The sequence below is a fragment of the Silene latifolia genome, unplaced genomic scaffold, assembly GCF_048544455.1.
Source record: "Silene latifolia isolate original U9 population unplaced genomic scaffold, ASM4854445v1 scaffold_421, whole genome shotgun sequence".
NCBI lineage: Eukaryota > Viridiplantae > Streptophyta > Magnoliopsida > Caryophyllales > Caryophyllaceae > Silene > Silene latifolia.
In genome coordinates this window covers 1-16,180 of record NW_027413342.1, presented here as the reverse complement: position 1 = coordinate 16,180, position 16,180 = coordinate 1, and the positions used below count along the sequence as shown (strand labels likewise).

At 37.6% G+C, this 16,180-nt stretch overlaps 1 protein-coding gene across 1 annotated transcript; it reads right to left on the bottom strand.

Moving 5' to 3' along the window:
- Positions 1-6,207: 6,207 nt before the first annotated feature.
- LOC141639495 (uncharacterized) lies at positions 6,208-7,059 on the bottom strand. Its single transcript, XM_074448605.1, has one exon. The coding sequence runs from the start codon at positions 7,057-7,059 to the stop codon at positions 6,208-6,210; it is 852 nt and encodes a 283-aa protein (XP_074304706.1).
- Between the last annotated feature and the right edge of the window lie 9,121 nt (positions 7,060-16,180).

Sequence of the window (16,180 nt, the reverse complement as noted above, 5' to 3'; positions counted from 1 at the left end):
ACCTTTGCCACAGTCCGGGACGGACCGTGGTGACCACCATAGGCAGAAGAGTGGCAAGCTTCTAGGATATCCCTCACCTCCCATTGAGGCACGCATCTCCGGATAAGACTGTCTGCGCATTCCTTAAAAACATAAGGATCATCCCAAAAGTATTGTCTAGCATCATAAGCGAACCGCTTCTTCTGCTGCCATGAAAGCTCGGGTGGTATCCTACCTGTCACACAAAGAAAGTTAGCAAAATCAAGAACCACGAGGTGGATAAGACCCTGAAGTAGTAATAGCTAATAGACTCTCATCAGGAAAAGAATCATTAATAGGTAACGTATCCTACCTTTCTGTCAGCTGCAGACGAGATAAATGGTCAGCCACCACATTCTCTGCTCCTTTCTTATCTCTTATCTCCAAATCAAACTCCTGCAAAAGGAGTATCCACCTCAAAAGCCTCGGCTTTGCATCCTTCTTAAGAAAGAGAGTCTTCAACGCTGCATGGTCAGTGTAAACAACAACCTTAGAACCTAACAAATAAGACCGAAATTTGTCTAAGGCAAAAACTACAGCTAAAAACTCCTTCTCAGTGGTATAATAATTGACTTGAGCCTCATCCAGAGTTCGGCTCGCATAGTATATGGCATTCAAAACTTTGTTCTTCTAATTCCCAAGAATTTCTCAAAGCTTCCGCTCAAAGGAAATTCCAAACCCAATGAAAACCTAACCTACTAATCTTTCAATCTAGCAAGACGGGTTTATCAAAAGGTAACAAGATCGATACGGAAGAATTCATACTAACAAAACAACCCTAATTTATGGCTTTATGCCATGGCTCACCTCGTTCCCAATCAAGGTAATTAGCTATGCATGATTAAAACTACAACAATTGCAAACTTAAAGGCAGAAAATAAGATTGACATGATTGAATTGATTTAGAGACAAAAGACAAAATACTGAATTGCTGAAATTAAATTGGTAACAACAAGAATTGAATTAACAAGAAATTCAAGAAGAAGGAAATTGCATAAAAGCTTACTAATTAAATGATGAACAAAGTAATCGAATCCGGAATTCCGTCGTCTCCCTTTTCTGCCGCTCAGCTAGATCCAAAACTGAGTTCTTGAATAATAAAAAGCATAACCTAAAATTATTCTCTGTTCTACTGATAAACGATGCCAAAAGAGTAAATTACAATTGGGCTTTTAAAAGTCTAACACGAAAAATAAATCTCAGCCTCGAAACCTGGTCGATGGACTGAGTAGCATGGTCGATCGACTGGTGAGTGCAGTACAGTAGCACCCGCTGAAGTTCCACGGTCGATCGACTGAAGAGGTTGGTCGATCGACCAACTGAGCTGTGCAGTAAGTCCTCCTCTCTTTAAAGAAGCCACTTCACTCCAATGCACGCATCCCGAGGTGGGCAAGTCCGAGCTCCCATCTTCTAAGTTCCTCTAAAGCAGCTTCCGGAGGACGATTTAGGCTTGATTTAGCCTACTTCTACTTATTCCTACAATAAGTCATAAAAATCGCAAAGTAAACCGTTTGGGGAGAAATAGTAGCTTAAAGCTAACAAATACGCATGGAAATACGTGCCAAAACTGCAAATAAAGTGTATAGAATATGCACGTATCAATGCTCTCACTGATTTTGCAATCAAGTGCCTCCAGTTTCTCGACATTCTCAATCATGTTAAGAATGTGTGGGCTAACCGGTTGGCCCTTCTGGAGTTTCGCATCAAAGAAGCGACAGGTATGCTCATAAGTAACGATTCTCGGTGCTTTTGGGAACTCATTAGTGAGCGTGGTGAAAATCTTGTTTGCACCTTGGGCTATGAAGCGTCTTTGCAAATTGGTTTCTATTGCAAAAATGAGTACGTTCTTTATCGCACCCGCTTCAATGACGAAGTCACTATAATAAAGTGACTCGTTATCTCTTGCATTGGGGCCTGGGTTTGGCAGTATTGGCTCAATTAAGTACTTGAGCTTACCGTCAGCAATGGCAGCATTCCGTAATGATGCCTCCCAGTCCGCAAAGTTGGACCCGTCATTCTTCAATCGTGTGATCTGATTCATGTGGTCCATGAAAGCTATGAGCAAGGACTCGCGTCCAAGTGTGGCACTTGGCATAGGGATATCATTATTTCTAGCCATTTGTTGTAAGCAGTATTATCAATATAAAACGAATTCTACACTGCGAAAAGGAAAAAAATATAATAAGCATACTCATCGTTATGATTTAAGTCTAATGCAATGCCTCCGCGAAGACTCAAGCATTTATACAATTGACCTTCCTCAAGAATTATTTAAATGATCCCAAGACTCAATTATCTGTAAATTGATAAGCCAAGCTTTTGGCTAATTCTACTTTTAGAATTCTTGGTTGATAAATTTCTGTAAATTCTATCTATAGTCCATCATAATCTCGAGAAACTCTCCGGATTATAATGTTGAGGTAAACTAAGTCAACACAAACTATTTACCCAACGTAGAAGGGGTCATATGGAGAGTAAGGTCCTATATGCCTACCGATGAAGAAGGGGCTCATAGCTGTTTGGCCTTTAAAGACTAGTCTCAATTTTAGTTTTAGAGGAAGATCCCATCAACTTTATTTTAATTCATTTTAAGTGAACAAATATCTAGAATGCGAGGATGAATAAACTAAGATGATGGCTTAAAATTGTGTGACATCTTTATGTCCATGATGACTAATATCAAACTATATGAGTCAATTTTCATGCATTTAAGTAGGTGGTTTGGTTTAGGTGGAATATGATGCACTAACTATGAAGCGAAGAAAAGCAATAAGAGTGGAAAGACGTAAAACAAAATAAAGTCCTAGTGTGGCCTATCTACCAAAATGAACATAAATATAACTTTGGAATCCTTCCTAGGACCCGAGAAGCTTGTCTTGATGTTCCATCTTGGTCCATGTAGCGGGAGTGAGCAATCCAATCTCCATCTTTAGTCTTCTCAAAATTACAATTAATAAATTACAAAATAAACCTATTTACATTCTAATTTCAAAACCATAATACTAAAGAAAACCAAAGGAGATACGAGATCTCAAAATTACATTAAAATTATGTTTCCATCATTACGAAAACATAATTAACTAAGGCCACACTAGGTAATACAAATTACAACCGATTGCAAAAAACCGTAAATAAACCATTCAATTGATTCATACAACTAAATAAAAATGCATCAACTATAAATTAACCATTCAAGACATAATTCCTTAATTATGTAGAGTAATTTATCCAAACCACCTATTTTATAATTATCAAAATTATGTGACAATTCCTCAATTACTCACAATAATTCCAATCTTAATTCACATTAGCTAGTGATATGAATTAATCCAACATTATTTTAAACCTCTTTAAAATAATTGGGTATCATTAATTTGTGAACTTTTTCACAACAAACAATCATACATTATAAATAATGTATAAAGATTATTGGCCAAAAAACAAAAACATTTTTGTTTTTTTATTAATAGCTCTCAGTAATCATCCCAAAAAAACAAAAAACCGTTTTTTTTTCTTTCGGCATTTAGCCCTAAAAATCGTAAAAAAAAAAACAGTTTTTTTTTCCGCTATAGTTCTCTCGGCTGAATTAAAAAACGAAAACAGCCCCCTTTTTTTTATAAAGCTCTCGGCTGACAGCCCAATAATTCGAAAAAAAAAACTGTTTTTTTTTTCTTATCGAAAAAAAAAAACATTTAGATGAACAAATTTGTTTAAAGTTCCTATTAGAACACGATTGGCATAATCATCAACATTCAAATTAATGAATCATGATCCTTAAACAACAATTTAACATCATGTGTACCAAAAACTATATAGCAAAAACAAATAATCATCATTAATCAAAACAATTCCATTTACATTTCAATTTAATTTTTATTAAATCAAAACATCTACAAATTTATCATATTATCATCTTAACAAATTAAAACAACAATATGAATAAATCAAATGGAACAAAAACATGGAAAACAAAAACAAAAATCATCTCGGCAAAAGAAAATTTTGCTCTCGGCAAAAAAAAAAAAAACTCACGGCCGAATTTTTTTTTTCTTTTCAAAATTTTTTTTGTTTAAATCCATTTATGAAAATCATATAAAATAATTTTGTGGCCTATGCTCTAATACCACTTGTAAGAAATATCGGTATACTTCATCAAGAATTTGGATTATAACGAAATTATAATAATAAATTGCTAGTCATAAACGAAATTGCATAAACAAAATAGAGATTAGAATCAACCTTTGGTCCTAGCAATTTGGCCTAAGAACAATATCGAAATCGATATTCTCCTAATTGTTGCACCCAAAATGCTATGAGAAATGCCCTTGTTCTTGCTAGAAAGAGAGCCCTCAAAATTGATAATTATTTTTAGGGTTTTAGTTTTGTGATGATAGAACTAGGTCAAAAAAAGTGTGTCAAAATGATTCCCTCTCACTCCTAATATAACCGAAATTAGGAGGAGGAATAGGGAAGATATTTCTCTCTCCTTTTTTTCCTCAAAATTGGATTATCCCAAAATAAGGAGAGAAATCTTCTTATTTTAGGTTGGTTTTAAAATGTATATAATGTGTATTATTTATTAATTGTCATTTATGTTGTCCCGTATTAATAAGTCCACACACAACAGTTTGCAGTCGATTTATTAATATCGGTCTGTCAACATTTATTATGAAAATTTCGCATAATATATACATTAACTATAAATATAGCATATTTATAATTTGCTAATTAAATATAACCGTTTACGTTTAATTACGAATTAACATCTTAATTCGTTTAAGCTAACATTATATACATTAATTAAATATAACAGTTTATATTTAATTTACGAATTAACAGTTAATTCGTCTCAGCTAATATTATTTAATTGTATTAAATAATCGTCTCATCATCATATTGACTAACCTTTTTGTCAAATACATGGACTAACTTTTAGTCATTTAAGGCATCAATGTGATCATATTTTCATACAATCACATCTCTCAAACACATCCTTTAGGTGTGACTTTTAGGGACCAATTGATCACCGCCATCAGTATGATAATAATGTCAAACTTCTAGCAAGCCAACCGTTATTAAGTAAACGTTAATCAGCTGATAAAATACTAAGTATACCCTTGTGAACCTATAAGAGATTTATATACGTTATCACACTAACTGTGGAGGACACTAGCTCCAACAGTTGCTATGCAAGAAGACCTTCAACAGTTCGAACGAAACAAAGTGTGGCATTTGGTTCCAATACCTAAAGACCGAACGGTTATTGATACAAGATGGGTTTTTAGAAATAAGTTGGACGACACAGGAGTTATTGTACGAAATAAAGCTAGATTGGTTGTACAAGGGTATAATCAACAAGAAGGAATTGACAATGATGAGACCTTTGCTCCTGTAGCCAGACTTGAGGCTATTAGACTATTAATAGCATTTGCTGCTCATAAAGGAATTAAACTTTATCAAATGGACGTTAAGACATCATTTCTTAATGGTTATCTGAATGAGGAGGTTTTCGTCTAACAACCTCCAGGATTTCTCGATAGCAAGTTTCAAAACCATGTTTTCAAATTAGATAAAGCTTTGTATAGTTTGAAATAAGCTCCGAGGTCGTGGTATGACAGATTGTCAAAATATCTTCTTGAAAGTGGTTTTAAAAGAGGATCTGTCGATAAAACCCTATTTCTGAAAACTGAGGATTCCGACTTATTAGTTGTACAAATTTACGTTGATGATATTATTTTTGGTTCAACTAATGATCGTTTATGTAAGTATTTTTCGGAATTAATGACCTTAGAATTCGAGATGAGCATGATGGGAGAACTCAAGTTCTTCCTTGGACTCCAAATTCAACAAACTGCTGAAGGGATTATGATACACCAACAAAAATACATCAAGGAGCTGATCAAGAAATTTGGTATGGAAAATTCTAATTATAAGCCAACTCCTATGGGTACAGATAAGAAGTTGACTTTGGATGAAAACGGTAAGTGTGTCGATGAGACGACTTATCGAGGTATGATTGGCTCACTTCTTTATTTAACTGCAAGTCGACCGGATATTATTTTTTTTGGTGAAATGTGATTATATATATATTGATATCAAAAAAATACAATTACATGAGAGAATTTGTCAACATATGCAAATTAAAACAGCTCGCTAACAGCTATCACTTAGATCAATTACCACCTGATTCTAGACTATCCTCCTCATGGCATCCTCCCTGATCTGTATAACCAGAGTTTCAGGCCTAGTAAGGATCAGGTTCACCCTCGAACTATTTCTCTGACTCCATATATGGTAGAAGCAGACAGACCAAAGGAGATAATGAGTATGCAACTTCAGCCTTGCCCCTGCACTCCTACCACTGCTAGCATAAGAATCCACTGCAATTTTGAAACCACACCACCGCTCAATTAAGCTCAGCACCTGTCTGTTGTATAAACAATCAAAAAAGAGATGCTCCAAAGTTTCAGGTTCCTGATCATAGATGCAACATTTGTTGTCAGGACAGTAGCCAAACTGAAATAATTTGGCCTTAATGTTAAGACCTTGGTTCATCACCAGCCACGAAATCAAAGCATGCTTTGGTAAATTCCAATCATTCCAGACCAGTTGAACCCAATCTTTTTTAGGCTGTTTGTTCCTAAGCCATTCATATCCCTCTCTGATAGAGTACCCCTTCAGGTTAGCAGTCCATTGATCATTCTGATAACCAGCCTTCATTATTTCCTTGACTTTGCAAATACTCTTCCAGGACCAAGCAACACCAGCTGCAGGACTGTAGGTGTGCCAGTCCTGCTGCTTAAGATACACCCGGCTTATCCATTTGATCCAGAGCTTATTAGCTTTGTTATAAACCCAATCAACCAGTTTAGCCACAGCTGCTATGTTGTATAGTTCTGCATTCTTTATGCCCAAACCACCTTCATCCTTAGGTAGTGTGACCTTATCCCAAGCAACTAAGGGAACTATGTGGTAATCAGAGCTACCATCCCACAAATAGTTCCTACAAATGCCTTCAATTCTTCTTATTAGTGTATGCATATGTGCTCAATTTCAATCGTGCCCTAAAGAATCATATATGATTGCAGTTAAGAGAATCTTGAAGTATTTAATTGGTACATCTAAATAATATCTATGGTATCCTCTTGAGTGTAATTTCGATCTCATAGGGTATTCAGATGCAGATTATGCAGGTTGTTCCCTTGACAGAAAAAGTACTTTCGGCATAGCCACGTTTTTCGGATCGTGTATTATTACGTGGGGGTCAAAGAAGCAAAATTTCGTTACGTTATCTACAGCTGAAGCCGAATACATTGCTGCTGGATTGGTATGTTCTCAAATTTTATGGCTTAAGCAACAGTTATGTGATTACGGTGTTAATGTTGGTTGTATACCTATTTTATGCGATAATATGAGTGCTATAATTATATCTAAAAACCCTGCGCAGCACTCACGAACTAAGCATATAGACATGAGACACCATTTTCTACGTGACCATGTAGATAAGGGCAACATAATACTTGAATTTTGTAGTACAGAAAAACAATGGGCTGACATTTTTACCAAAGCATTGGCTAGAACCTTTTGATATTTTACGGTTGAAAATTGGTTTAATTGGTGGCTACTAAACTTGTCACAAATATTTTATTCTCCGTATGACTGACTAGATTTGACGAGATTGTATGACTGTGTCTGTATTTTTCGTTGCAAGTTTATTTGTGTTAAATTTTATATTATATTACGAGAATATTCCGTCTGCTAGTCATTATATCTTATGTTTATTACGAACCATAAAGGCGGTAACAAATTATACTTTTATATCCTTTTTACCGAAATTCCATCTTTTGCCAAAATTTATCCTACCATATCTCACAAAAAGATTTACCCTAGATTATGTTTCCTACTCTATCAATATTATATGGTAAGTAAATAAAAATAAAAAAAAACAACAAAATCTACCTACCTAATCCTACACGCCACCCTACTCCTTTTCCTAATTCTACACAACTTCAACTTGCCATAATTCACCCTTATCAAAACCATAAATACCCCACCTTCATCCGTCACAATCAAACACAACCTCCTAAAATTTTTCTCTTAAAATTTTCTACACTCAACCTCCAAAATCAAATCACCATCATGACTCCTCCTTCAACCTGTCTTCACTCACCCTCAACTCGGTCCACAAATTGGACCGGGTTCACCAAATCACCATGCAACAAAACTTTTTTCCCTATCAAAACTCCCTCACCTCAATCAAACCACAAGCCTACCAACCCCGATCATAACCGGGTTGATCCTAACCTCGAAGGGAAAAGGCAAAAGCTAAACAAAGATAAGAAGAAGGTTGTTGGGTTTGAAGTTTCAGTGGAGGAAACCGAGGTTGTAGTTAATCACGAAGGTCATCAAAGAGCAATGTTCCGTGAATATATGCCGAATGCAACATTATCGGGTCTTGATAAGGTTAGACTTACCGCGGATGAAAGGACCCGAGTCAACAATGTTATGCGGTATGGTATTCATGGCGGTCGGTCTTATTCCGAGAAGTGGTACGGAAAAATTGAAGCTTTACAATTTTTCAAAGATTTCTTAACCATTCAAGAATGGAAAAAGGTTAGCTCTTTTGTTGGTCCGGTTTATCCAATCGAGGTAATTCAATTTTACTCTTCGGTCTCCATGAGAAATAATGTGTTGCATGCAATGGTTAATGAATCCGAAGTCAAAATCTCCCTTGACGATTTTTGTACTCTGTTTTCGGTTCCTGATGATGGAATCGAAATAAACCCGAGTGCGGAATGGGGAGATGTGACGGAGGAAGAAAAGCTCAATATTAAGAAGTCTTTTGATGTTGATGCTACGAGGTCGAGTAATATGATAGCGGGGTCATTCACTCCTAAATTGAAGTTCTTTTTAATTTTCTATGGAACATGGTTGTCCCAAGGAGAGGTGGTCGTGATAAATTGTCAAGTTATGAAATGGTGTTGGTCTCAAAGTAGCTCGAAGGGTCTAACTTCCTCATCTTGTTTTTCATCGAATCATTCAAACAAGTATTTCCGTCACCGAGGAGAAATTGTATACTACTTTAGACTTGCCTTATGGGAAGTCGGTTTCTCGACTTTTGGAAAGAAAAGGGGTAGTCGGGTCTTCTAGCTATGGTGTAATGGTAAAAGATGAGATGTGTGACACTCATCTTAAGCTTATAAAAATTGGAGCAATTGGACCCGATTTGGTGTTTTTGGCAAAGGGTAATGTGGTGGAAAACTCTTCGGATGTGGTGTCGGTTGTGGAGCAAAAATTAGACTCGTTTATGACGACTATTTGTGAAAAATAGATGTGCAAAATAAATTGATTGTGGGGTTGGTCTCGGGTTTGGGTCAAGAGAGGAATGGGGCTTCGGGTTCGGATGGTTCGGATCATACCGAGGTCTTATCTTATTTGCATGGGTTGGAAGCTCGGGTTGATGCTATGGCTAAAGATGCGGCTAGGGCGGCTAAGGAGTGTGTTCGACATTCCGGGTCTTTGGCTAACTTAGTTAGTCAAGGAGGGGCAATTTGGCGTGAAGGGAAGGCTATACATAAGGACATGTGGGTTATTTATAAGGCTACTAAAGCCTTGTCCTTGAAGATGCTTAATTTCGAGAGGTTTCTCACGGCACAAGCTAACCATGTCCGCTCATGCTTTGATCGTCTTGACTCTCTTGAGTTTAGGACCCGTCCCGGTTATGTGAACTAAAATGTCGTGAAACGCGACTATCCTTAAACCCGCCACCATCCTTTCCTTGCTTTTCTTTTTATTAGACTTTATATTTTGGATAATTGTCTAATTCGGCCCATTAGGCTTTATCACTTGTTATTATATTCGGCCCATTGGCAATTAGACTACTTGGTTTGTAGTAGACATGTGCTATATTTGTCATGCTTGTAGTAGATTACTTTCTCATTTTATAATATTTCTTTGTATGATTAATACGTGTCTCGATCTATATTATTCTAGTTGTTTTATGTCTTTTCTCGTCTTTTCGATGATGTCAAGAGGGGGAAGAAAGTTATCGTGACTTAAGTATTTGCCTAAGCTTGCTCCTTGTTAGAACCTTTAATCTCTTAAGGTCCTTAGATGCTATACTTTGTATATATGTGATTGTTCTTGCGTTCAACTACTATGACTTTTATAGTATTATGTTGAGGAGGAACTTACACTTAGTCACCAATCTTAAGAGACTTGTCATCATCAAAAAGGGGGAATTTGTTGGACCATATAGATATATGATTAAGTTTTGATAATGACAAGTGTGTGCCTCGTTTTATATATTCTCTTGCTCGTACTCGTTTGTTTAGTCTATGTTAGATTAACTTAGGTTAAAAGTTTAGCAAGTAATGTTATAGCATCCTTAGCTATAACATTGAAGATTTGTGAAGCATCATTCAAGTAATGTTATAGCCGCTTGAGCTATAACATTGAAGATTCCTAAAGCGTCATAGTAACTGTAACAAGTTTCAAGTATGATGATCACTCAAGCAAAAGGCTCGATCAAGTCTTTAACAAACTCAAGATGAAGAGCTTATGATCAAGATAAAGAGAAGATTCTACTCTGAAGATCTCCAGGAAGATTAGCTAGTTTAAGTCTTCATCTAGTAACGGTATCTTAAGAAGAAATATTGGGAAAGTAAAGTTATAGCTATTTGACATATAACTTTACTTACCAAACTTAAAGTTATAGCTGTTTCTACTATAACTTTAAGTAGCGATTTTATGGCACGATTTTAAAGTTTTAAAATCATTTTCAAAAGATAAAATTCTTCAAATATATTTCAAAAATCATGTGTGTATATAATAGAGATGAAATATGGATTGTTATAATGGTTAACTTGCATTTCTCTATTGGTTAGTAAAACGACTTATGGGTCGTCATGGTACCTAGGGTTTGCTAGTTTAATTAACCTAACCCTAATCAAAGAAGAAGGATTTTCGTATAGATGGACACGGGCCTGGGGTTTCGGCCGTTGGCTTTGAACCGTTAGGTTTCACAAGTCCTCTAGTACAAGTAATCTATCTAATTAAATCTAGCTTATATTTTTATAAGATATTCTCATATCTTAAATATATACTTGATTTAATTTGTTTACTTATCTGAAAATCTTAAAGATATAGTTATGGAAAAAATAAGATTTACTTTTATCTTATTTACTTAAACTAAATTATCTTGGATTAAATTAGGAAAGAGAGAGAGATTTATTTCTTGCGAAATAAACCGCCTACCTCACGACACTTCTAGGGTTTCGTGCAAAACCCTATTCTTCTCCTCTATTATAAATACACATGATCATTCTTCATTTCAAATAAGCTTTTCGAAATATTAAAATCTCTTGCAAACAATTTTGAGTTTAATTTTAATCAGTTATTTTTATTGTTTTGCATTTGAAAATTCTTACGAAAAGTCGTGTTCTTAAAATTACTTATTATTCTTAAGGTTACGTTACAAGATAATAGTACTTCATATTGTTTCTTACTCGTTTAATTGTGCGAACACTTAGAAGAACAATCAAGTGCTTTATTAGTAACTTAAGATAGTCAAATCGAATATCTAGTGATATTCAAATTGAGTTATAGTTAGAGTTAGCTATACGAGTTGGGTTGATAATTTTATAATCCGGGGAAAGGTACTAAATTATTGATCGAGAATAGTGGACGTAGGCTTCGACGTGTGAAGCTGAACCACTTCAAAATCGTGTGTCTTTGCAGTTTTCCTTTTCGTTCATTTTATTACGTTCATAATCACCTAATTAATTTGTTAAAGTTTAATCAATAAATTTTAAGTAATTAATTACATTTATATAAAATAAAAAGTGGGCATAAGTTTTTAAATACTCAATTCACCCCCCCCCCCCCCCGGGAGTATTTTTGGTGTGATAGACTCTTCAGAAGCATTTGCATTAGGCTGTATAAATGTTAGTTGCATCATGGCATGTAGTTGCATTTTAGGAAATGTTTTGTGAAAACATCTATTTGGGAAACTTGACAAGTGTATATAAGGCCCTTGTAGATACTTTTTCTTCTTAAGACTTTGCTCATTAGAGTACCTCTAAAATACCCTAGGATGTGTCATGCTAGTATCCTTTGACCCATAGACTAAGGCCTAGTCAAGAGTAACTTGTGGTGTGATAACTCCTTTGCTACCGTTTATTCCAAGGTGACCTTTGAAGCCATGCAACCATCTTCCACATCTATCACATTTTGTCAACAAAAAGGCAATGGGCAAAAAAATTTATCAATTTGAGTTCAAGCATTGAAATAAAAATCAAAAAGTTTGCAAAATGCATCAAAGAAAAGAGGAGCAAAAATAGACTCCTATGCTTCAAATATAAGCACCCTCCTTAAAAATTAGGGTTGTAATACCCGTCCTCTTAGGGACCCGTTGACTGACGTTGACTGACCTTTGTGACATGTCTTGGCTTTTGGGAAACCTTACGAGCGATGTCTGGTGACGTAGTAAGCTTTGGGTGCGTGGTACTCGATCTAGTCGAGGCCACTCGATCGAGTAGCCTGAAGGCTCGATCGAGTAGGGGCCACTCGATCGAGTAAGTTAGTTACTCGATCGAGTAGCGTCTTTATAGTGAGGATTTATATATCGTATTTCGTATAACCGCAAATCATTTCTGCCTGTTACCAAAACCTAGATGTCACCTCTTCTCCTTCCCTTCACCCTAGTTCCTTCCATTAGAGCCTTGAGGATGCTTGTGCCATGGGGATGGTTTACTTGAGTCGGGTAGCGGTCTTGTCGCCGGATTGTTATGCGTAGGTATGTCATCGCCATCATCATGTCATCGTTCTTTCTAGTTAGGGTTGTAGTGGTTGTGATAGATGATTATATTGTTTATATAGGTGTGTTGCGTGGTGGTTTGCCATCTTGTGATCGGAAGTGGAATTGATGCGGTGCGCTAAAGGTAGGTTGAATGTCTAGAGTGTCTTTTGATGTGATTTGATTACTGTAGTGTCGGTGTCGTGCTCTGATGGTGATAGTTGGTTGGTATTGTGTTATTTCGTTGTCGTTGTTGTGGTAAAGCTGATTGTGTTGTTTGTCTCTGGTTCTCGAGGTGCGTTCTCGGCTGAGTGGAGTCACTTGAGGGAGTGGCTTTACGTCCTAGTTTCGTCCTCCGTGGAACCCGCCACGGGAGGGGATGTGCAAATTAATGGGACAAGGTTATCACTCGGTATGATGAGCGGGGCTTAGGTGGGAACGGTTGCGGTCCCCCACTGGCAGGGCTGGTCCAATGGACAGTCGGTGACGATGATTTATTGGTGGAGATGTGGCTGATGTGTGTGTGCTATTGTGTCTGTAGTGTTATGTCAGTGGTTGGTGTGTCTCTTCAGTTACTGACCTTGTGTTGTTTTGTCTTCTTGTTTGTTTCTGTTGTGTCTACCGTGATCCCTTATGGTGAGCAGTCAGTGTAACACCCCCATTTATTTAAGGGCCTGAACTAGGACTCCTCAGATAAAGAAGGGTGTTACCATCTCGGAAACCCGAGGCAGTAGATAACAAAGGGAAAGATAAACAGTACTTTAAATTAAAATTTATAAATGTTTACAACGGAAATGAAACATGTCTCAAATCGGAAATAAAGTCGATAACTAAACAAATAAAAGTGGGCTAGCTCTAAGTCGGGTGATCCATGCTCTCCCCGCCGGCTCCCACTGTCTCAACAACTCACAATCGCTCCCAATAAATGGATCATCACAGGCATACACGAATACACAGGGTCAACCGCGAGGTTGAGTAGGTAAAACGATATAATAAAGAATGCAATACTATGATCCTCCATTCAACTCCGTCACACACATCCCCGGAACGCCCACCCATACCGATCCCCGGTAGACTATATATCGACCGTAGCCGATCCGCACTCGCTTGTTGAGGACACCAGGGCAAGTCTGCGCAACCCGCCTTTGGGCCTTAATCACAAAAATCTCATCTCCTCCAACTCCAACTCCGATGCAAATGCAATGTATGAAATGTATGAAACAATAATGCTCAACAAGAGAATTAAGATAATCAGATATGTCATATAATCACCGAACATGCCAACTCTTTATAATCGTAAGAACTCGATCAGTGTATTCCCCTACCTCAGTACTGCAGTCAAATAGTCGGTGCTCAGTAATATTCCACAACAAATTCGCCCTCTGAAAGATAAATAAATGATAAACAATTACTTAAACTATTCCCGTTCCCAAATAGAAAGTTACTAAAATAGAAACTTCTTAAAATGGAAAGTTTCCTTAAATGAAAACTTTCCCGATTTAACAGGTCTTCCATTTTAACCAACCCGACTCAAAACCCAACTCTAATTATTTTCAATAACTCGGGAATTAAAATAACTAACTAACTACGATACATAAACAATAAAGAAAATGATATTTAAACAATGAAGAAAACGAATCAACCCGACTAAACAACACGCCCCAACTCACGACCTCCAACCCAAACCCCGACTACCACGCGCCACCTCCCCACCGTGACAGCCGCCAGGTCAGACACCGGGTCTGACCTGGGTCCCTACCACCACCCACACCGGGTTCGACTCCCGCCGATGAGTTGAACCAAGGCCACAAAACCCCCCCCTTGTTCACTCCACCGTCCGTGGTTGCCACCACAGCGGCCCCTACACAACCCCTCAGCCACCACCGTTGACAACAGCACCCTATCCTACCACCACCATTCTTCTCGCCGTCACACCACGCACACAGACACCGTGGCGCCGCCGTTTCGACCTCCCCCGAGTCCACGGTGGCGCCACCCCAACCTAGTCGTCTAAAACCTGCCTGAAACCCATAACCAAACCCGTTTTGCCCCCCTTAATCGATACAGCCTGCCTCTGCCACCCTAACCGTCTGCAACCACCCCAACAACTACCACGTCACTCGTCACACACCACACTACTCATATACCCCGTCAACAACCACCAGTAACGCCTCCCTAAGACACGCAACCACCAACAAAACTGACAGAAATGCGAAAACAGAGGAGGAGGGTTGTGCTCTTACCTTTTTCTGCCACCACTACAACCATCAGAGTCGCCTATGAACGTTGACAATCGCCCCTAGCTCTTCCCTGCTGTGCCGTCAACAACCACCCTCTCTCTCTCTCTCTCTCTCGAATTGCGTGAAAAAGGTGATGGAGTGTTATTCGATGTAGGCAGGTGAAGGGAGATGGGTAGGGTTTATAAGCTAGGTTAGAATTAGGTTAAACTCAAAATGGGTTTGTGGGTTAATTGGGTTAGCACGGTTAAAACATGGGTAAACGTAATTGGGTAAAAGGGTTAGCTAATAACACTTAAATCGTAACCCGTCTCAACAAGCATCAACTCGATGTAATAACTTAGCGAAATAAATCGATTAAATACTTAACCCGTCTTAACTCATAATATAAAATACTGAGTATTACAGTCAGTCTTAGCAGGTGATGTTTTGGATGATTGTTGGATACTTGGCGGGATAAGTCTTTCACGAGTCATGGTAGAAGTGTAGATGACATAGTTGATAGTAGTCCGAGTTGTATCTTTGTATATCTGAGTTTGCTAATCACTGTAATGTAACTTAATTGTTCTTTTATCGACATTTGATTATTACTGTCCTAGGGAAACCGAGGTGGTGACGCCCTTATATGCTAGGGAAGGTCTTGTTAAGGCTCATTGGTATATGGGGGTGTCAAAAGGGTGACTTTGAAAATGTTCAAAAATACAAAAAGTTTAAAATTGTCAAGCATCAAATGCCAAACATCAAGAAATGGCAAAAAGAAATTGTTCTCAAAAATGTCAAATGCCACAAGAAATTGGGGGGAATAACAACAATATCAAAAGCAAACTCCCATCATGAAACTCAAAATATATTGATCCCTTTTCCATTGAACCCACTTTTGTGCATGGTGGAGAGGGGATGACCCTTCTTCTTGTCTAGGCAAGAAGGGGAATTCCGCGATCCTACAGTGTTTCTAACACCATAAGGAGTCTACTCTTGGCGAAATCATTTAACGATTGAGGACAAAGGTACCCTAGCTTAAAACAACTTGGAGGTGATTTATTGGTATCCTTCTAGGCTTAGTAGTTTCAAGAAACCGTATCTATGATGAAGTGTGTACCCTTATATTGTTTCCCTCTTAGATGATTTC

Bases quoted from the DNA above. Each gene is read 5' to 3' on its own strand.
- LOC141639495 (XM_074448605.1), bottom strand. From the start codon at position 7,059: ATGCATACACTAATAAGAAGAATTGAAGGCATTTGTAGGAACTATTTG.